This window comes from Apostichopus japonicus, chromosome 4, assembly GCF_037975245.1.
Source record: "Apostichopus japonicus isolate 1M-3 chromosome 4, ASM3797524v1, whole genome shotgun sequence".
Taxonomy (NCBI): domain Eukaryota; kingdom Metazoa; phylum Echinodermata; class Holothuroidea; order Aspidochirotida; family Stichopodidae; genus Apostichopus; species Apostichopus japonicus.
This window is the reverse complement of record NC_092564.1, coordinates 17,524,036-17,545,983: the sequence shown is the minus strand read 5'-3', so window position 1 is coordinate 17,545,983 and position 21,948 is coordinate 17,524,036. Positions and strand designations below refer to the sequence as shown.

Sequence of the window (21,948 nt, the reverse complement as noted above, 5' to 3'; positions counted from 1 at the left end):
ATACTCACGTGGACGCTGCCTTTCAGTGGAGTGACGGAAGACAATATTTCTTTAACAGGGGCATGTATTGGAAATACAATGCAACAGGAAATAGGGCAGAGGATGGCTACCCTCTACCAGTAACCTCTAGTTGGCTTGGATGTCAGGAGGGAGATTCAGAAATCGACTGGACGGATGTGTGTGAACCTGATCTTTGTACTGCAAGACTAGGTAGGAAAATAAAAAATACGACGATATATATATATATATATATATATATATATATATATATATATATATATATATATATATATATATATATATATATATATATATATATCGTCGTATTTTTTATTTCTCTGCTATATATAACTATATATATATATATATATATAGTTATATATATATATATAATTTAATATATACAATTATATAGAGTTATATATAGTTATATATATATACAATTATTTAGAGTGATATATATTATATATATATAGAGTTATATATATATATATATATATAAATATATATTTATATATATATATATATATATATATATATATATATATAAATGAAAATCGTAATGAGTTGGAAAATCAAGAACAGTGAAAAAACTTCTAGCCTCCACCGGGATTCGAACCCGGGCCTCCCGCTCTGTACGCGGACACCCTAACCACTAGGCTATGGACGCTGATTGTATGTCCAAAGGTTCGAAACCGGTAAGGTAGGTCGTTATTCCACTGTAGGCGTTTGTCACCTGTATCGAACAATACTAGTTCTGTATTTGGTGACATATTTTGCCTTACTCTAGAGATCAAACATGATGCTAACCATTGCAACTCGAATATATATAGAGTTATATATAGTTATATATACAAACAAATAGGTAAAATTCGGGCTTCGGATTATCGGCGCAAGAACGCTATAGCAGTTTTTGGTATTGTATAACTTCTTCGTGTAATTCTGGTTTCTAATATCTTTTTTCCTTACATATACACTGGATAACAATCATATCAGCTTCAAGGTGCCTTAGTGGTAAAACAGATGCTATAACTCACATTCTCACCGGTGTATCCATGGGTAACATCTTTGCTTTTCGCGGAAGCATGGTTACGAAACTAACCCCAGCTACTGGTGATATCGTCTCGGGTTATCCAAAACCAGTTTGTTCCGTTTTCCCCGGCTTGCCTGCCGGTATCGACGCGGCTCTGACATGGAAAGACACAGGCAAAACTTACTTTTTCAAGGTAAATGTGACTTACTGTTTCAACATCGATATCTAAGAGATAAAGCAGTTAATATACATGAAGCAAGAATATTAGTTATATTTTTCCCCGAAGACCACTATAGACCTTTATTAAAAAAAGAAGAAACAACAACACAAATGAATGGGCAATGTTTAAAGGTAGTCAGAATAGGCCCCAAATTATAGCACACTTCAATTGCTAGAAGTTTTCAAAAAGTACTTTCCTGGATGTCTTTACTCTCCATATATTATTCTCAGACATTCTTAAGGAATACACAAGAAGACTGAATGTCCCAGTGAGGAACATTTCATCAAAGGTTGTAATAAAAAACAATTTAAAAATTTTGACCAAAGGTGACTATATTTGAATATCTAGCAAATTGGGGCCAATACAGCATACCTTTACAGAAGCAGTGTCAGAATACTGCATAACCATGCCTACCTATATACAGACCACTGCATTTTATGATTATACTTAATGCAGCATGTACCCAAGCAAATGCGGTATACCATCGGGGGGGGGGGGGGGTAAGAAACTTCCATAAAGTGGGGGGCACAACATCAGAGGGGCACTTTCTCATTCCACAACCACCACTCGTTATGCTATAAACCGATACACACCGGTCATATCATATATATATATGCTACTATGCTATCAATACTATTATGGTGCACGTGACTATATCAACCTACATCTGTACTTCTGTCCATCCATAATTTAGAACTTTGCAAGAAACTACATATGCAGACACACGAATGTTCAGAAATATCACCACCTACATATGAGGGATACGGTACTATTGGATCAAATGAACCTATAGTCCTAAAGCCTAATTTTCCTAGATCTGAAACTAAAGTTGCTATAATTGACAAATGCGATTCTCGAATAGTATCCAACAAAATTGATCAAACTCAGGCGATCAATTAAAAAAAAACAAGCTGACTTTGAGAAACACATGATTATTGATTAATCATCTGATATAATTAATAGTTAATTAACTCTAGACATCTATTTTTTTCCAGGGAAATCTTTGTTATCGGTTCAGTACCTTCCGTTTGGATAAAGGTTACCCGAGAACCATCTCTGAGGAATTTCCAGGCGTTCCTAATGATATCGATGCCGCAGTTGTTACTGGTGAAAGTGGCAATCAATACACTTACTTCTTCAAAGGTTTGTTGTTATGTTTAATGTTCTGTTTGATATGCAGTGGCGTAGCTACGGGGGGGCCTGGGGGGCCGGGGCCCCCCCATGAAATCGGCTGGCCCCCCCACTGGCCCCCCCACTGGGAATGGGGTAAAAAAAATGTAAAAAAAAAAAATTGTAAAAAAAAAAAAAAACTCATCAGTGGGATTCACTAATATTTTTTGTTCAATAATTTGGGAAATAGAGTTACACAATTTTCTCGTCTGCATCTGGCAGAATAAGAATAATACAATATCTGTAGTAATCATGAGAATGGTCATACAGCATGGCATGGCAATGGTCGATGCGACGGTTGCGACCATACACCACGAACCTTGTGCATGTGCTGCGCGATATCGATATCTACCAATACATGTTATCGGTCATCGATTGGCACAAAAACCCAGATTCTGATGACAGCTGCCTCAAGAAACCCAATAAATGGCCTAATTAGCACCGAGCCACCAATGTGGACCATTACCGAAATATCGATGCGTGTTAGTCTTCCATCCCCTTCCTCTAATGCTATTTAAGTCCACATGTGGGCATTTCCTGCAAACCTACCGGTAGCCCACAGGGGTTTGAGTTGGGAGAAAGGCCTTGACACCTTGAAACAACAAATGATGCCAACCATAGGCGTACGAGGCGGGGGGTGCAGGGGGGGCAGACTGCCCCCTAAATTTCCAGAGGACAAGAAATTCGGGCAAAAGTCCTGAAAAATTCGGGCAGCCTAAGAGGAGAAAAAAATATATATATATTTTTTTTTTTTCTCCTCTTAGGCTGCCCGAATTTTTCAGGACTTTTGCCCGAATTTCTTGTCCTCTGGAAATATATATATATATATATATATATATATATATATATATATATATATATATATATATATATATGTATATATACTGTATATATATACTGTATATATATACTGTATATATATACTGTATATATATACTGTATATATATACTGTATATATATACTGTATATATATACTGTATATATATACTGTATATATATACTGTATATATATACTGTATATATATATATATGCAGTAGCTTGCCCGAATCTTTTTCAAATTTTTGCCCGACAATTCCATGATTTTCTTTATTTAGCATCATGATGCCCGAATAATTTCCGTGTAACACCACCGTAAGCGCAGTTCATCTGGGCTACCACGCTTTTTGCACGATCAATTTTTTTTCTTCTAACTAGTCAATTGTATACCTGGACCAAGGGCGGCGGAACCGGGGGGAAAAAGGGGGCACGTGCCCCTCCCCCACTTTTCCTCAGGTTAGAAATGTGCCTTTTTTCTACATAAAAATTGAGGTGCCTCAAGTTAGCAAGAGGTCAGGGAACCAGAATGAACACTCGGGAAGGGCCGTTTCCGGCCATCTGAGGGGTTTGTAAAACCAAAAATTTTTTAAAAGTACGCTCCGCGCCAACTGATGGTGGCGCTCCGCTCAGATAGCCGTGCATACAACTTTGCAAATCCTGGCTAAGCCCGTGACTTTTTACGAATTTCTGTGAGTCAAACTCAAAGCATTTTCGAATGGAAAAAAATTTGTTAAGATATTAACAAGAAAAAAACTCTAATTCGGAAGATTCCTACATTAGCAACTAGCATGATTTCACCTCATTTTGTCTCAAAAGAAAACTTGTTCCTTGTTTCCCAATTTGCGCATTGGATATTGCAGTGCTAGTATGCATATTTTCCTTGAGGGGGGGGGGGGGGGACGTTGATGGAGTGATGTGTATACACAAATAAGATAATACAATAAGAGTTATAAAGGGTACTGAATATAACGCTGCATCATTCCAATCGAATTTCTGCAAAGTGCCCTTTGATGTCGGTGCCCCCCCCCCAGATTAAAAGTGCTTCCGCCGCCCTTGACCTGGATATCCCCGACATGAGTGTATAAAAGAAACATTTTCTTTTTCATGGATGGTGGGGGGGGAGTGTCTACAAGCCTAGAAGTACATGTTTATCATATTCTTTGTTATATTTTATACTTTTTTGTGAGAAAAATTGCAGTCTCACCCGACACAGCGACATTATCCCGCTTACGTGTCGTTGAACAATGTTTTTCTGGGGGTAGCTGAGTACTGTGTTAAAATAATAAATAAGGTAACTAAATATAGCAGCTTAAAAAATATACTGTCCCATTTTTCCCCTTCAAAGTGATGTTACCATTTTTTCTTCTTCTAATTTACCAAATTTTTGGGGAACTGTAAATTTCTAAAACGTGAGATTATAAAATAAAGCATGTTTAGATGCAACTTGCAAGGCCTCAGAAGTGCCGTTTCCGGCAATCTGAGAGGCATTGTGTGCCAAAAATTTTCTTGTTCGCTACGCGCCAACCGATGGTGGCGCTCCGCTTAGATAGTGTCACGGGAACTTTCGGGCACAAAAAGTTCTGCCCCCCCCCAAACTGAAATGGTCCCGTACGCCTTTGATGTCAACTTCACTCAAGTTAAAAGTCTGGCTGAGTTGGCAAGGCCAGTCAGCATGAAAGAGAAAAAACTTTTTTTGCATTTCTGTCACCAAAGTTGCACATCTTTTTGGTTGCTATTTTGCCTCACAGGTGCCATATCCTGCGATCTGGGGGGTGCTGAAATCTCAAATTTTCTCTGTACGCTCCGCGCCAACCAAGGTGGCGCTCCGCTCAGATAGTAACCCGCCCCCCCCCCACAAGAAAGAACAGCCCCCCATGGCCCCCCACTCAAAAAATCCTAGCTACGCCACTGTTGATATGTATTGAAGGAGGGAGTTGTTTTTGGAAATCCCTAATTGGAGTTTCAAGGACTTTCAGCCGGTGGCCGAAGAACAGGGCGGGTGCCTTTGCTAGAGGCTCCACAAATTCGACGATTTCATTAATGACTACGGTCTTCTATAAACAGGGCCACATCGCGGAACTAGTTCATTATTAAATCAGTTGCTTTGTGTATATAAGCCACATTTATTTCAATCTCTTGATCAAAAGTCTCTGACATTATATTCTCTCTTCTTTTACTTGACATGAATAAATTTCAAAAGCCAAACAAAAGCAATTCTTTATCATGGAGCATGACTAACTGGTCTCATTCTTACGGAAGCTTAAAGCTGCCATCAACATAAGAAAAACTTTGCCCCATAAGTTTACATTTTTCAGTAAATTGTATAGATAACAAGAAAATATCTTAGCAAAAAAAACTGAGCAATTGAGCAATGCAAAATGTTTAATTGACAACTTATCGTATCTCATCAGACTTTTGATAAGATATTATTTTGTTTTTTTTAAACAATTTACTGAAAAATGTTGACTTATTTGGGTAAAGTTATTTTATGTTGATGGCACTTTTAAGCTTCCGTATAGTCTAACACAACAAGAACGTCGATTAAAAGAAAGGCTAGCAGATAGCAATACCAAAGATGAACATGAGTCACTACGCAACATTAGTTACTTTGATCATGTAAGATCTAGCACAAAAATTACATGGGCCGAAGGTGTACTGTTAATATGTTAAAAAAACAAAATGGGTTCAAAATCACAATAATGATCTGTAGCCTACATTGTTGAATTTTGGAATTCACAAACATGTTATTATATAGTTATAGAATTATTTTTATTTTTTTTTTCTGTTCATAAATTTCAGATAATGGATTTTACAAGTACGACAGAACAACTGCGAGTGTACCGCTAGGATACCCACAGTTTATAAGGACAGAGTGGCCGGGACTACCTGACGACATCGATTCGGCTGTACAGTGGATTAATGGATGGACATATCTCTTCAAAGATGACCAATTTTATCGCTGGGATTATATCAAACAAAAAGTGGCCCGTAGATACCCTAGACCAACTGGTTCAGTTTGGTTTGGGTGTAAGCCATTGGATGAGGTCAATAACTGCTGGGTTCCACAATGTTTTTGAAATATAGAGGCGAATCCGTCATATACGTAAGAAGATTGAAAATGATTTGAAAAAAGTTTTGGTCGAGTTTTTGTGAACAAATTATTTTGGAACCTAGACCTAGCTATGATATTGGTACCTTATTTATCATTTGTATGGCGGTCCCCGTCCAGCACATTGTAAGCAGGAAATCTGAGTTGGGTGATGGGCACTGACAAGTTTAAGTGGGGGTACAAATATTTGTCTTTGAACTTGTGGACGTTTTATTTACACATGATGGAGACACAAGTGGAGGGGTGGGGTTGCGGAGTAGTCTGCACTGAAGGTGGGGGGGGGGTAAGTTCCTGTTCCCAAGTCTAACTATAAGCCTGGTCCTTTTAAATTTGTAACACATCTCTGTCGCAGTCTCAAGCCAGTGACGTTCGCTCCCAGAGGAAAGGAGGGGTGGTGGGGGAAATCCTTGCTACAAATACACCCTTCTATATAGGTTCGTGCCCTTACCTTAATCAACCCAGGGAGGAATTTAGAATTGACCCTCGTTACGTTTAAATCCTGTGCACGTTACCTGACCGAACAAACTTACATTTAAATGTTCCACAGACTATTTGTGTAACCAAACTCTGGTCACTGATTTAATGTTTTGGTCTCTTTTGTAAACAACAAAGTCTTAAACAAGTTTAAAAAAAAGGATAAAAAGCCATTGGTGGTGATCGTTGAGTTCTCTTTACACACTCTTTCAATCTCTTCTTACTTTCTTACTTCTTTTGTTTAATCATAATTTTCTCTTGTCCTTTACTTCTATTTTGACAGACTTAGTGTTAATTAATTATATTTAACAATGTTTAAAATATTGGTACTAAACTGAAACTCAAAATATTAAAAGTGTTTTTTTTTTTTAATATCATAGTAAAAATTGTCAGTTTAATAGACAGTAATGCTTACATTTCACCCCTCAAAATATGATCAAAGATGAAAAGTACATCATTTTGACTATCTAGTGGGTAACTGTGACACCAAGCAGTGAGATAAAAAAACAGTATGGGCTTCTTTGTTGTCAGTAAACTGTTAACCGAATTGATTTAAATTACTTTCAAAAAATGCAACATCAGTCAATATTAATTAAAAAGAGACTTAAGATCATCTATTACACCATAATTAACATGTATAGTGCCACAGTACCCAGAATAGAGATCAGCGCTCTGGTGTTACAGATTTGTGCTGGATCAGACACACAGGAATTGATCTCATATGCTAAGGTTTAATTAAGGAGTTTACTGGAACAGGATACCACGGTTACAACGTTCTGAAATTTACGTCTCCTGGATGACACCGTTTCACGCCGCAACCTCTTGACCGATTATATTCCATCTTCGCTGTCCAAACAGTCCTCCGATCCCCGGCCTCCTGCAAGCAATGGTTGGAAACTGCTTCACATATAGCCAGATCCACAGTACGAGGCCGCAAGATAATGGTTATTCATCTCCTTTTGAGATATCCTAGAATAAAGAAGTACGGAGAGTGAATTTAATCGATTCTAAAAAACATGATAGTTTAATTGTGACAACTAAATTAATTTCAGTTATACGATTCACGTCGCTTTTTCTTCTCCGTGTTTAGGATTATAGATGAGGCATCCCAATGACACCAACCATGATGCTTGCTCCAACCCCCCCCCCCCCCCTCCAGATTCCCTCAGCCAGTTCCAGTTAAACAAACTCTAATCCATGCCCAAAGCTTTCCCAAGATGTGCATTTTATACCCTTGCAATGTTGCACAATATTCGCTCGCACCCCAGTCCAAACTGTTTGCTTGCCATTAACTTGCCCAAACACTTCCCCCCCCCCCCCCCACCAGCAACTCCTTCCACCACACTCTGGAAATTCTAGTGCTGCTACTGATAATAATCCTCCTTACCTGGGAACCCTCTGTCATTTGATGCTATTGCTCAAGTATTGGATGAACATGTTGGGGATCATGCCAACATTTTCCACCGGATGAACCTTGGTGTAGGAGATAAACTGACGACGGTGCCTCTGCAGCTCGGCCATAGACAAATGCTTCATCAGAAACAGGTGTCATCAATTAGTCAAGGGCACAGTAGGTCGTATACATGTATAACATACATAGGCCTGGCAATAGGGGAATAAGGGGGGAAGGGGGAGGGTTACGTCACCTGGATCCGGGTCCATTAGGGGGGCAAAGAATTATGGTATGACAAATCATATTTTCTTATTTTTATGATATACTTGAGGAAATATGAAAACCTTAAAACAGGTGGTCTTGTGAAATAATTGTCGACGCAGGACCTGACATGGCTCCCCCTCCCTGAATATGCAGCGACATTCTCAGCTCCTGTCACAGTTACTTGTATATCTCAGTAAAATGTCATCCAAGCAGAACCCTGGATGTGAAAATAAGTTTTTCCCCTATTTCTAGCTGTAGGGATAGGATTAGCAACCACTGGCTACAGCAACTATTTATGCCTATTATATATTCTATGGGAGCAGGGACGATGGTAGAGTCTTCAATCTGTTGGGGCACACCCCTCAAAGGACAGTGGGACATTGATTTAAGTGGGCAAACCCAATATATAAATATATATATATTCCCAGCATTGGTTGTATGGCAATGTGTGCAATGTTCTTATTATCACATTTTTTAATTTATATTGGTCAAATAATATATTCTTTTGCAAAGGATATTTTATCTGTGGCACCAGGCACGATCACCGCTTCACCGGGAACTGAAGTTTTCTGAGCAGCTATGACGGTCTGCAGAACAAAAAACAAGACAACCCTGGTTTATATCGTGACCAAAGAGCTGGACTGGCTTGTAGCTAGAATTGGACTGAGTGCGACAGGCACTGGACATTTAGATAAACGGAACGTACAGAAAAATGTTCTAATTCCCAAAAAGTGCTTGGCTAATGGGCAGAATCTTCTAGAAGCAATCCACACGACCCATCAATAGTGTAAGAAACACACCTTTTTCAAAGCATTTTTAACAAATCTTTTGACTGGATGGACTAATAGATGTACGGTCAGCCATCAAGGTACCACTGGATCAAAGAATGGAAGTTTGGAGTTAAAGAGAGAGACGATATGAAGGTCAAGTAACTAGGTACTCGAACACCTCACAATTTCAGCACATGTTCTTTCGCTGAGTTCAAAGCATACCACACTATAATATACTGAAATTAGATTATGGGTATCCCCAACAGTTTACAAAACAGAAAAAGACAGAAAGCTTTACTAGCGGTTCCTTGCCGCCTTGGCTTTGAGACCTTTTAATGTAAGGTTTAATTCTGACCATTGCTTGTTTGTTGAATTTCTATTAATGTGGACAAACAAATCAATAACTGCTCTCAAGAAAAAAGAAAACTTTGGAAAGTGTCCCGATGAGATAAGGCGGTGCATACTGTATGAAGTAGAAGAACATTGCAGGTAAAAAGTAATAACAATTAAAAGCAAACTAATCATTAAATGAACCATGAAATTAAAATTGTTTGTGGTTACGCTACCTGAACATATTCATAGTGTGGTAGAGCCCATACATGTTAATATTCATGAAGAGGATTATCTATTGACTCATGTAGCAACATATAAAGAAAGGTATCAGGAATCAGTTATCATATTGACAAAGCATGGACCATTTAATTCACTGGTAAGGAGTTTACAGTATAGAATTATTATTCCAATTCCTAATTGAAATGTACTGTAGACACATATATTGTATTTTGAGATTGCAAATCCCTTTAAGATTTGTTATCATAGACTGAGAGCTCTACATGCCATTGCTTAAATGCACTGACAAATAATATTACAACCTACAAGCCATCTGGTATAAATCACAAAACAAGTTGCCAATTTGAGACCAATCGAGATATTATATCTGTTGACCCCTTGAGACAATTTTTTCACCGTATGAGATAACGGGTTGACCCCTTGAAGGTCAGTGTATGAAACTGGACAAGGCCGCTTGAGGGTGCTTAAATCATGACTGCATCTAAACTTTCCTTGAACTATCCTGGATGACTGTATGATCTGCTAAAGACTTTAAGGGCCCCTTCACAAATAAAAAAAACTGAACTTAATTTGACCAAACTATGTTCACCAAAAGGAATGTCATACCATTGGAGAATGGACGGATTTATTGTAGCTTTCAATTTTGAAGTTAACATGTTTAAAAGGTTTCAAACTTTCACACTCGCTGACCTCTTTTGGCCTCTACCAATTTCAATCATGGGGCATCTTTCCACCAAGTATGACATTGATTCAACTTGTGCTTCTTGAGATACCGTGTTTACAAGCTGGCCGTCACAAACGCACCCGCCATCAAGATTACAATGCTTATAGCCTTCGGCATCATAACCAATAAAATGATGGTAGACCTGCAATGGCCCCTTAACTCTTACACCCCTTAAATATGACAATATTCTTTCAACTCAAAGTTCCAGTTTTCGAAACGTCAATAATCCTGCTGTTCTACGCCTTAAAGATTGTTTATTTCTTCATTTTATACTAAGTATTCCAACATCCTACAAAACTATTTCACTCTCCATGCCCATCCTCATCATCCCATCCCTCCGCCATCCCTTCCCCCATCCTCTTCCCATCCCTGAGAGAAAGATTAAGCTACCGTAACTATCTGTTGGGTCTTCTTATCAAGCTCATGTAGAAAGTTAGTTGAAGAGAGAGGTTGCTGAAAACAAAGAGGAAATTTTTGATAATCATTTTGATGGTAATGTGCTATTCTTTTGTCTTACATACACACCATACGTGTACTAACTGAAACAGTGGACATATTTCTAGCAGCAGGTTTGGTATTGAACAGCGCTGAACTGAGAGCATCAAAGATGACATTTTCATCTTTCTTTTTACAGTGGACATATGGCCACCCACCCCTGACCCCTGTCTTTAATACACACCATGCGTGTACTGTACTCACCGATACAGTGGACATATTTCTAGCAGGAGGTTTGGTATTGAACAGCGCTGAACTGATAGCATCAAAGTTGACATTTTCATCTTTCTTTTTACAATGGACATATGGCCACCCACCCCTGACTTTAATACACACCATGTGTGTACTGTACTTACCGATACAGTGGACATATTTCTAGCAGGAGGTTTGGTATTGAACAGCGCTGAACTGATAGCATCAAAGTTGACATTTTCATCTTTCTTTTTACAATGGACATATGGCCACCCACCCCTGACTTTAATACACACCATGTGTGTACTGTACTTACCGATACAGTGGACATATTTCTAGCAGGAGGTTTGGTATTGAACAGCGCTGAACTGAGAGCATCAAAGTCGACATTTTCATCTTTCTTTTTACAGTGGACATAAAGCCACCCACCCGTCTTTTATACACAGCATGCGTGTACTTACCGATACAGTGGACATATTTCTAGCAGGAGGTTTGGTATTGAACAGCGCTGAACTGATAGCCTCAAAGTCGACATTTTCGTCTTTCTTCAGCGAGAATAAAGGCTTGTCCCAACGATTCTTGCCCACAGGAGGTTCGAACCTCATTACTAACGCATCAAACCTGTCACCGTATTTGGAATAAAATAATGCAATCATAAAGAGATACAAGTGACAGAGAAAAAGAAAAAGGGAAACAGTATACTCTTGCATCTGAATCATGTTTCATTTTCTTTCTTAACAAATATTTCCAGCAAAGAGAAAATTCCCTAAGAAAATGCACTGCAGGTATTGCAAAGGAGATCTGTTAAGCAAAATTTCTTCACTTAAATGGAATTTGGATACTAGATATGAACATAACCTTTAGAAGGAAAATGATACAGTGACTTTCTTTCCAGTGAAATGATTCTTTCTATGTCAAAAAAAGCTAGTGCCATGACAACTAGAGATTACAAATCCCAGGGAATAATTTGATTCAAGTCGCATCGCATCACAAAATACTAGGAAGTTGCTGTACAAGTGCAAAGATGCAGATACAGTTTGTAGACAGGGGACACGATAAAGTTTTTATGTAAAAGGCAAACTTCAAAACCTTCAAAAAAGTGCTGCACAAAATTTGACACTTAATGATTCCCTGAATGGTAATGATCTTACACATCTTGGTTGTATCGTTCACCCTCTGGTCTTCCTTCATTCCATTCTCGTGCATCATCATGGCTCACATCACAGTGGACCTGTAAATAAGAACAAGAATGAGGTGGAGAATTATAAACCAGTATTAGGGGGGCCTGAAGCAAAGTTTACACAAAGGTCTTTATCATTACAAATTCATCAGACTGGTTAAAAATTGGGGAGGGGAGTGAGAGGGGGAATGGGAGGTGGGAGGGGGAGGGGTTAATTTTGTCTTTCTTTCTTGTCTCTATCTCCCTCAAAATTTGGATTAGATCATTAACAGATCAAAGGTGTATCATTTGAGGTACAGTAAGATCAATCTATGTCTTGTTTGAATTCACTGTCCTAAAACTCTTGGTAGGGGCAATTTCTTGAGATATTAACATAAAAGTGTTCAAGGAACAAGTAGGAATGCAATTTGGGATGGCAGAAGTCTCTAGGGTTCTAAACACTAAGTCTTAGCTTTTACGCATTGACTGTACTACATCAATGTAGTACATTAGCTAGCCCAGGCAGGGTTTCATAATTTATAGAAATTTGAAACAAGATGACATTATTAAAAGCAGAATTTTAGTCTTGATATGTCACAGCTCCAGAAACGAGAAACATTTGAGTGCTGATGTAATAATGTGTCTAGCTATTCAGTTTTTCAAGATATTCACATTAAAATATGTTAACTCTCTGGCATGATCACTTAATTATTAATAATGATCACTTAATTATTAATTATAATATATTCATATTAAATTCTTGGATGACATTCAAGATCATTAATCCTTGAGTTTGAGTTGCATCTGAAAACCTTACCACGTTAACTTATGGACCTGACCTGTTCAAAAGGTCATATCTCTCAGAAATTAAAAGTGGTATAGAAAAACAACTTGACCTGATACAAGTGGTTCGTATTGGTCTACAACAGTGGTTCTCAAACATTTTTAGACGACCGCCCCTTCGACCATCTTGAACTGTCCCAATGCCCCCCTCCCCCTACCCCCTCCCCTTGACTTTGCAATCATTGACCAACTCAGGGAATACCACAAATGACAGGTTAAAATGGTGGCGCTATGCGCTTATAAGTTACAAGGGATGTTTGTGCTACAATATAATCCAAACGCGAAAGAAATTGGACCTTGGGGTGGAGTTATTGAATTTCTAATACCATTTTTGGATAATTCTGGGTCACAAAATTCTTTTTGTTTGTTCCAAGACCCCCTGGATGCGTTATTGTGCCCTAAATTGCTGCAGTGATGTGTCGTAATTGCCAGGTACCCCCAAATCAGTGCCAACGCCCCCTACTACCCGTGTACCCTGTAACACCCCCCTGACTCTTTCAAACGCCCCCCAGGGGTGGCAGGGACCACTTTGAGAACCACTGGTCTACAACATAAGAAACAGGAAATTTGTGGTTAAAGTCATTCTTTACAAGAAATGCTGACTAATGGGTAAACTTTTCCATTGACTGAGCTGCTAATACATACAGTGTAGCCACTTTTTCTTTTCTGTAAAAATCCCGCAGAATCATTTTTTAACTGACTAATGAAAATGAACTTATTGAATATAATCTTGAACAGTGTCATTAGCTCATAAAAACGACTGAATTCTGATCTTGAGAAACACTCGGTACGTAAGTGTGGTAAACATTTTACCGACCAAACTTGCAACACAACTTCAATGCTCATAGATGAGTGATATTTAATGTGGAAAACATTAATACATTTTTTTTTTCAAGTACAAAAATAGCAAATTTTGACGGTGAGGAGACACTGGTAATACTTACAACACAATGGGGCGTTTGCGCTGACTTGATACCACAGAAAAGCTCATATCTGAAACCTGTCAAACATATTAAAAATTACTGAAAGGTTAAAAACTTGAACTTGTCATTCCAGCAACAGTAACTAATACATTGACACCCCCCCCCCCCCAAACAGGCACACACACCCTCCACCCTTCCCAACCTCATCTGCCCCTCAGTACATATATAAATCAACCCACTCAATTCCCTAAATACTGTCAAACACACAAAAAATTATTTAAAACATAGTTGATTTGCAAGAAAAATGAAGAATAGGATTGCACCAGGTGACCATATCACATTATTTCTGTTCATTTACTTAATACTGTACTGTGTTGCTGTTTCTTTGGTACACACATTATTTTTTTCTGAGAAGTATTTTTTTCTTAATGAAGCTTTTATAACTGTAATTCACTGTGTGTAACTGTTTCAGTGACGCAATGATGAAGAACAGCTCGTATCAAACATGTGTTGCAGAGACTGTACATAGTCAATAACCTCTTTTGAAATCAAACCTCCATGTACATTTTTGCACAACATCATGAATAACCATGAAGTTATTATGGGCTACAGGAAATAATGTATCAGATTCCAAGAAAAGGCAAAGAACTCACCTTTTATATAATTAAGGGAATCAAGGATGACCACAGTCTCTTTAGATATTTCCCTGTAAATGGTGAAAATGTTTAAAACTGATCTTATTGTCTTCTTGTCTTTCGAATTGTAGTTTATTTTTGTCATAACAATACTCACCACAGAACACTAAAGAAAAAACAGAGAACATCTGGCAAATATATTAGTAATTTCTGGCCACATTTAACATGAGAATATTTCTTGCGTTTGCTACAGAGAATGATGCAATGATAATATATCATTTTCGTCCTTTTAAATATAAGTGTCTACTTGTCAGTGTTTTTCATATAAATTTCCTTCAAATAATTGATCATGATGTTGTTGATGTCTACCTGAGCATAAAAACAAATTCCCTTCATTTCAACATTGGAATTCAACTCCCCTCCACATCACCTCAATATCAACCTCTCCCACTTCTTTTGTTTCATGTGACCACTGAAATAATTATCATTTCAAATCTACTTTCCAATAAGATAATAATAAGGGAATTTACGTCATGTTTAGAAGTTGTTTACAGTATTATATTGGGCAAGCTTGGATTTTCTGGCAGAATTTCTGTTCCTACCTTAAGACACCAGATCTTAAATCACCACGCAAGCTCACTTCTTTCTTTGAGTCTGAAGAAAAAAGAAACATGAAAATTAACAAACTTCTTACGCTCAGACATCAAACTTTTGAAGGTGAAAAACATCAGTTGGTCTAAACTTTCTAAACAGCAAGATAGCAATAGTCCCATTTTGCATTAAACCATGTGATGAAATGTTTCCTACAATATTTTTAACATGTTAAGATATTTCATCCCTGCTTGCATAGATGAAAACTGATTCTTAGACCAGCCCGAGACATATTCCTTATTTTCCATTTGGACAGTCATCGTAAAATTAGGACGCGGCCAAATGTGTACAGTGCAACAATAACAAGTACATATCCAAACTAGCACGAGTCTATTGTGCACTATACTGTATCGTGCACTATCTTCTGCGCATTGACTGTGTCGCAAAACTAGTCCTAAGGATAACTTACTAGGCACATGACTGTTGAAATAGTTTTTCACTCACCAGCGTATACCAAATTCTTATCGATTCCAAAATTGTGCTCACTAACTACGATGACCTTCTTGTCATTCTTTTCAAGTTGTTTCTTTATTTCATTTGTTCTTTTAGTTTTCCCTGAAGACGGGAATCCGCATAACACTACTAGCGGCATTGTATGGAAATATTGTAGCAACGATATATTTCAACTAGCATTCGGCAATGACAAATGTCTCATTCAGAGCTAGAAGCGGTTCCGTATGGAACGCCATTTTAACATTTATTCAATAATTACAGATGTCTCTAATTCATTCCCAGATATCTCTAATTCATTTTCAGATATCTCTAATTGAAACATATTTGAGATATCAGAAATTGAATTCGAGATATCAAGAATTCGATTTTGGATATCTCTAATTTGAATTATTGATATCTCTAATTGAATTTTGGATATCTCTAATTGTATTCCAGATATCTCTAATTGTATTCCAGATATCTCTAATTCGAATTATTGATATCTCTAATTCAATTTTGGATATCTCTAATTCGAATTCTTGATATCTTGAATTCAAGTTTGGATATCTCGAATTCTTTTCTTGATAATCTCGAATTCAATTTTGGATATCTCTAAATCGAATTCTTGATATCTCGCATTCAATTTTGGATATCTCTAATTCAATTCGAGATATCTTAAATAATGTTTCCTTTTATGATATCTTTAATTTATTTCTTGATATCTGAAAAACAGTTAGAGATATCTTAAATAAACTTCAAGATATCGAAAATTCAATTTCTGATATCTCAAATTGAATTGAAGATATCTTCAATAACTAGAGATATATTTAATTTAATTTGAGATATCTGAAATTAATTGAAGATATCTCTAATAATTGAATAAATGTTAACATGGCGTTCCATAGTTCCGCAGCAGCCACCTGCTTTTAGAGTGTTCGATCCGCAAGTCCGCAACGTTTAAAACCTCGACAGGTACCAGTTTCTTTTGACCTAAATTGCTGCTGAACACTGTTGTTGAGCGGAGTCTTCTGTGGACTTGGTATTTCTGGTTTGCGAATTGGGGACCGGGTTTGGTTTCGAAACAACTTCGTTTACCATTAATAGCTGCACTGCAGTGACGACAAAGATGTCTGAACCTGTTATATTATTTGAGAAAGTGGTCAGATGCTGAGGAAAACTATCGTCCATTGCATGGGAATTTTTAATGGCGGTCCCAGAACAGTGCCGCGCACAAAGGATGGGGAGTGGGGTAAGGACCCAACCTTGTATCGCCATTCGTCTGTCGGGGAACTTACTCTCGGTCTAGGAATGTTTAAGTTCACCCGTGGAAGAATTTGACCACTCCTCCGTGGTCAGACGCAGGTCTAGGGGTGTGAGGGGTGAACCCCCCCCCCCACTCCTTCCCTCTTTAATTGAGGGACTCAGAACAGAAAGATAAAAGAGCTTGCCCTTCCTTGACGCAACATTAATGTTTGGTGTAATGCACTTGCAACAACGGGTTCAGTTAAGTTATGCTTATATATCTATAGAACCACACATTATACTGGTTAATTGTGAACGAAGCCTCTATTCTTTGCACATATTATAGCTGTCATATCAAATACTGCAGAAATAATTGCCTATTCTATTACGTAACACCAAGATTGTATCTTTACCAACAATTAAAGCCAAAAACGGACATGTGCCCATGTCCTGATTGTTGTGTAATTTTCTTATCTTAGCCGAATATCACTCTAATTGAACAAAAAAGAAGTTTAATGGGTATTGTGGGTCATCAAAAGTTCGGTGACATGGAATTTGCAACCAAAGGGAGATCCTTGGTCATGAGCATATGTCGTAACAACATTGACCCTTGGTATTGCAAAGCCTTAATGGATTCACCTAGGCCTACGTATGCTTCTGTAACTGATATGTTATCGCTTATGGACTATCTCGGCACATGCAAAGTTAACCACAATGACCACTGATTTAGATTTCAAGCTAGAAGAGGTGACATTTAGCATAGTACTACCCAACCTATCAGCCAGCTCTCCTTGTCAAATCTTCCTGTTCCAACCAGGAATTTCTAAAAAGGCCTTAAATCACCTTTAAACCTCCTGATTGTTAAACCATAGTTTATTTCATCCTCTACAACATTCAACCATCAAAAGGAATGATGATGACTGAAATTATGCCAACGTGTGGTGTAGTGGGGTGGGGTGGTGGGGGTTTGGGGTGGGATGTGGGTGGCATGGCCCACCTCCTTCGTCAGTCTGGGGAAGAAAGGGTTCAGTCGGGGGATTTCCTCTCTATTTTATCAGCATTTATTATCACAGTCTTAATTTATACCTACACTGATATATCTACTTTGTGTCATAAATATACTTGCATAAAATGCATCATCGACGTCTAAAATTAGCTTTTTCGGAAGTTGGGGGGACCACATGTCCCTTCATGCGAGTCGGGATCAACGACCCCAGGACCTCCCTTCCTTAGCTCCCACTTTATAAATTTATCATCTGCCTCTTACCCTTCAAAAGAGGTCCATGCGACCTAAATCAGTCTTCCCCCCCCCCCCTTCCCAGCCAACATTTACAGTCCAATGAAAGACACTACGTCTATTTCTCGACAATCTTCAAACCTTTCAGGCGGATGTAAAAACTATTCTAATTCTCTTATTCGGCTCAGACTATCAGGATGAATGGCACACAGGAAGTATACCTTATCGCAGAGAGGCGATGGTCCATCTGTCTGTGTGGAAGATAATTAAGCGGATATAAACGAAACCCTTTCTAACGTTTATAAGATAACACGGGGTTGTATGTGTATACACCTATTTCATAACCTTCCATTAGCTTCTCTCAGTATCCCTCACTCTCTCTCGCTTTCTCTTCGAACGTGCCATTTGAACAGTGAACATCGGGCAACTATTTACGTAAATGTTGACTCGCTTAATTGGAAATGGCCGAGAACCGCACAGGTGCAACCAGGTGGGTCGTCGGCGAAATATTTGTGATTATTCTGTTTGCAATAGGCGTTTTATTTACCAACCAACGTCCAATTAACGAGGTATTTGTACAACAAATGTAAGTAATCTTTTTTACGTTTATTTTATATTAGTATGTGATCACATGTCTTGTATTTATCTTATATACGACGCGATGGTCTGTATATAACATAATAAGGTTGTGGTAAGGTACTTCCAATATGTTACTCTTGTTTATCCTTCTTCTTTGGCGACTATCAGCCAGCCACCCCTCCCGACCCCGTCCCTGCCCAACAAATCACCTGCTATACATTCTCTCTCATATTTCATTCAAAGAAATTGGGAAGTAGACCTTCCCTGTCTACTCCAGCATAATTGACCTATACATACACATGGATGTGCTCACACTGGGCGGCACCGGGCGGCTGCGCCGAGCAGTTCTGAATGCCGCACAGCACAAACAGTATTTTAACCATTTCCGCCCGGCACTTTTTTGATGATATGTTAACAAATGTTACCAATGTTATCAAAATATGGGTGAATACATGGCACAGAATAGGAAACATAGCACCACCTAAGCATACTTCATGTGCAAAATGTGTCCAGTGGGGAGGGGGTACCCCACCCATGAGATCCCTCTCCCAGGGTGTGGCTCACACTACCGCACAATCTGCCCGGCACTCAAATATTCCTGAGCACGTCCCTGCATACATTCAACATATTAGACATTCAATATGAAAAAATATCGTCGATATATCTACTTCACAAATAAGATCATTACTCATGGATAATTTGCGAAGTGGGTTGTGGATACGTCGGTGTCAACAGACCCACGCAAATCATCTTAGAGAAGGTGTATGAATCTAAGTAAAGAACTCGAGCAGCTGTGTAGAGTATTCAATACCAAAGACAACATATATATGAATGCTAATAGAGAGAGAGAGCGAGATAGAGTTACATCTAACAGAGAAAGACTATATGGTGGTTAACTATATTTCCAGTGATAGATTATGAATGTGTATTTAGTCACGCCAGTGAAAGGTACAACAAACAGTCATCATGGTAAAACAGACGTCACGAGTAAAAGGGTGACCACAACGTCTGTGAATAATTCTACATTGATTATAAAGAAATTCACTGACCCGGTTCTATACTAAGGAAACCAGACCCGTTTGTCTTGCAAACTCCATTTATCATCATGGTTATTGAAGAAACGATTAAATATTGGGTTGGATTCCATTTTACATTGGGAAAATCGAGACAAAAAATGGCGGTTTTTAATAGTTTGACTACGCATGGGTTGTTGTGGATCACTGGACAAGTTTCTATTATTTCATTTTTATTAGTGATGTTACTGGTCAACCAGTATACAACAACTAAAATAAACTTGCAACAGAGGTAAGAAACAAAAACATTTATTGTCTTTTATTAATAGCTCTGTAGAGTACACTCACTCATTGCTTTATCAAAATATAATGTAGGTTATACATCTTAATTGCGGATCACGTGTTGAACACTTTTGGCAAATGGGTGGAGAGGGGTTAGGGGGAGGATGTCACATTAGTCGGCATGGATGTGGTGGTCACGGTCCCGGGCCCTTGCTCCAGTCTAGCTATGGGCCTTAATGCCGTGCGCTCTTATATATGGGTCTAAATGTGCACCAGTCGTGCAAACATCTCAAAACACATGTTATTTCTATCTTTATTTTCACAGAGCCAGTTCGTCAGTTCATAGAATGCTACAGGGCAGGGATGGTCATCCTCACTTGACATCTTATCAAGATGACATAGCATTGGATTGCCATGTCCTGCACCGTTCGAACAGTTGTAACAACCTACCAAATTATTTTATGTATTCCTCGAAACGGCCACAATTCAAGAGTACTGTTATCAATTTTATGCACGTTCCCAAAAGCGGCGGTACAACCATGAAGGAATGTATGAATATGGTGGCGTCTAATCTTGTTCGAGACGAACCTTTCTTGCTTCACACTGAAGGCAGGATTCAAGTCACCCAGGATATCCTCAACGGTGACTTTCGTATCTTGAATAGTACATCTCTGTTTATGGGTGACTACAGCTTTGGATTCTGCGATCTGATACACGGTATCATCGGCGATAAGAAATGTTCAACGTTTGTTATTTTACGAGAACCGTACGACAGGATGGTATCTAACTATTATTATTGCATCGAACTCAACCAGACAATTCCAGGTATACCAGACTGTAGAACACATACCATCACGGAGTGGGCGTTAAGGACTAAAAGTATCCTCTGGAACGAAATCTTCACAGATATCGATTGTACCAAAAATGTGAATTGGGAATGTAAAATGAACTACAGAACATTGGAAGAGTCTTATCTTCTCAGTCAAAACACCACTTACGTTGAGGCTCTTGTTGCTGGTCTCGATAAACATTTCTCTGTGGTTGGTCTAACGGAAGATATGGAAACGTCACTAAAAATGTTGCAGCAAGCCTACGGCCTGCCATTTTTCGACACCTGTCAAACGTTAGATTATAATGCTGGAACATACAAAAAGACGATGAATAAGAAACTTCTCAAATCTATTGCAAAGAATCAGCTAATGGCACACCCTGCCGTTCGAGAATTATTATATCCGGAAATATTGATGTACAATCGAGCTAAAGAAATATTTGAAATTCAAAAGAAAGAACTTGAAAGTTTATAGAGTTAGTATATTTAAAGGCATGAATCAACATCTTATCGAGTTTGCAGGTTCTAAGCTAGCCATTCCACTCGTGGATGCCATTCATACCAAACATTTGTAAGAAAGTAAATAAATGTATGCTTTATTTTAGAAACTTACAAGATGGACATTTCTTTTTTCTTGAAAATGATTTTCCAGTTATGAGAGTTATGTCGCTTAAAGAACACATTACTTTGTTTTCGCAATGTTATATGATCGATATGTTGGTAACGTGTTACTAACGTACATATATTTTACATATCTCATTCCATCCCCCCCCCCTCAATCACTCATGGCCTCAATCCCCTCCCCTCCCCTCCCCTCCCCTCCTCCCCTCCCTTAAAAAATGTCAAGTTATGCATGAGCGTGCGTTTTGTTGGGTATCGTGTGAAGTGACA

General features: G+C 38.4%; 3 protein-coding genes across 5 annotated transcripts in view; 2 read left to right on the top strand and 1 right to left on the bottom strand.

Annotated features, from left to right (window-relative positions):
- LOC139966652 (uncharacterized) overlaps nucleotides 1–6,997 on the top strand; it is a 19,265-nt gene extending 12,268 nt beyond the window's left edge. Inside the window, exons 10-13 of the mRNA XM_071969900.1 lie at nucleotides 1–210; nucleotides 997–1,226; nucleotides 2,249–2,396; nucleotides 6,041–6,997. The exon at nucleotides 1–210 is cut by the window's left edge and continues 87 nt beyond it. Of these exons, the coding sequence (XP_071826001.1) occupies nucleotides 1–210; nucleotides 997–1,226; nucleotides 2,249–2,396; nucleotides 6,041–6,318 (866 nt within the window). The 3' untranslated portion in view covers nucleotides 6,319–6,997. The remainder of the gene's footprint in view (nucleotides 211–996; nucleotides 1,227–2,248; nucleotides 2,397–6,040) is intronic.
- On the bottom strand, nucleotides 6,998–16,089 carry LOC139966653 (protein KTI12 homolog). The gene is made up of 10 exons (XM_071969901.1): nucleotides 15,888–16,089; nucleotides 15,395–15,446; nucleotides 14,811–14,863; nucleotides 14,179–14,234; nucleotides 12,384–12,463; nucleotides 11,694–11,853; nucleotides 10,936–10,998; nucleotides 9,000–9,068; nucleotides 8,212–8,369; nucleotides 6,998–7,793 (listed from the first exon to the last, which is right to left on the bottom strand). The coding sequence occupies exons 1-9, from the start codon at nucleotides 16,033–16,035 to the stop codon at nucleotides 8,226–8,228; spliced, it is 825 nt and encodes a 274-aa protein (XP_071826002.1). The 5' UTR covers nucleotides 16,036–16,089; the 3' UTR covers nucleotides 6,998–7,793; nucleotides 8,212–8,225.
- A 2,596-nt stretch (nucleotides 16,090–18,685) lies between these two features.
- Nucleotides 18,686–21,821, top strand: LOC139966021 (uncharacterized). Of its 3 annotated transcripts, none has more exons than XM_071968663.1 (2): nucleotides 18,686–18,940; nucleotides 20,554–21,816. In XM_071968663.1, the coding sequence occupies exons 1-2, from the start codon at nucleotides 18,816–18,818 to the stop codon at nucleotides 21,530–21,532; spliced, it is 1,104 nt and encodes a 367-aa protein (XP_071824764.1). In that variant the 5' UTR covers nucleotides 18,686–18,815; the 3' UTR covers nucleotides 21,533–21,816. The 3 variants fall into 3 exon arrangements, with proteins under 3 accessions (XP_071824764.1, XP_071824765.1, XP_071824763.1); XM_071968664.1 differs by having other exon boundaries at nucleotides 18,687–18,844; nucleotides 20,554–21,820; XM_071968662.1 differs by lacking the exon at nucleotides 18,686–18,940 and adding an exon at nucleotides 19,923–20,238 and having other exon boundaries at nucleotides 20,554–21,821.
- The last annotated feature ends 127 nt before the right edge of the window (nucleotides 21,822–21,948 follow it).

Coding starts and splice junctions, on each gene's coding strand:
- LOC139966653 (XM_071969901.1), bottom strand. CDS start 16,035: ATGCCGCTAGTAGTGTTATGCGGATTCCCGTCTTCAGGGAAAACTAAA. Junction 14,864..15,394: donor TTAAGATCTGGTGTCTTAAG/GTAGGAACAGAA, acceptor CACCATTTACAG/GGAAATATCTAAAGAGACTG. Junction 11,854..12,383: donor GAACGATACAACCAAGATGT/GTAAGATCATTA, acceptor ATACGGTGACAG/GTTTGATGCGTTAGTAATGA.
- LOC139966021 (XM_071968662.1), top strand. CDS start 20,039: ATGGTTATTGAAGAAACGATTAAATATTGGGTTGGATTCCATTTTACA. Junction 20,239..20,553: donor AAAATAAACTTGCAACAGAG/GTAAGAAACAAA, acceptor TTATTTTCACAG/AGCCAGTTCGTCAGTTCATA.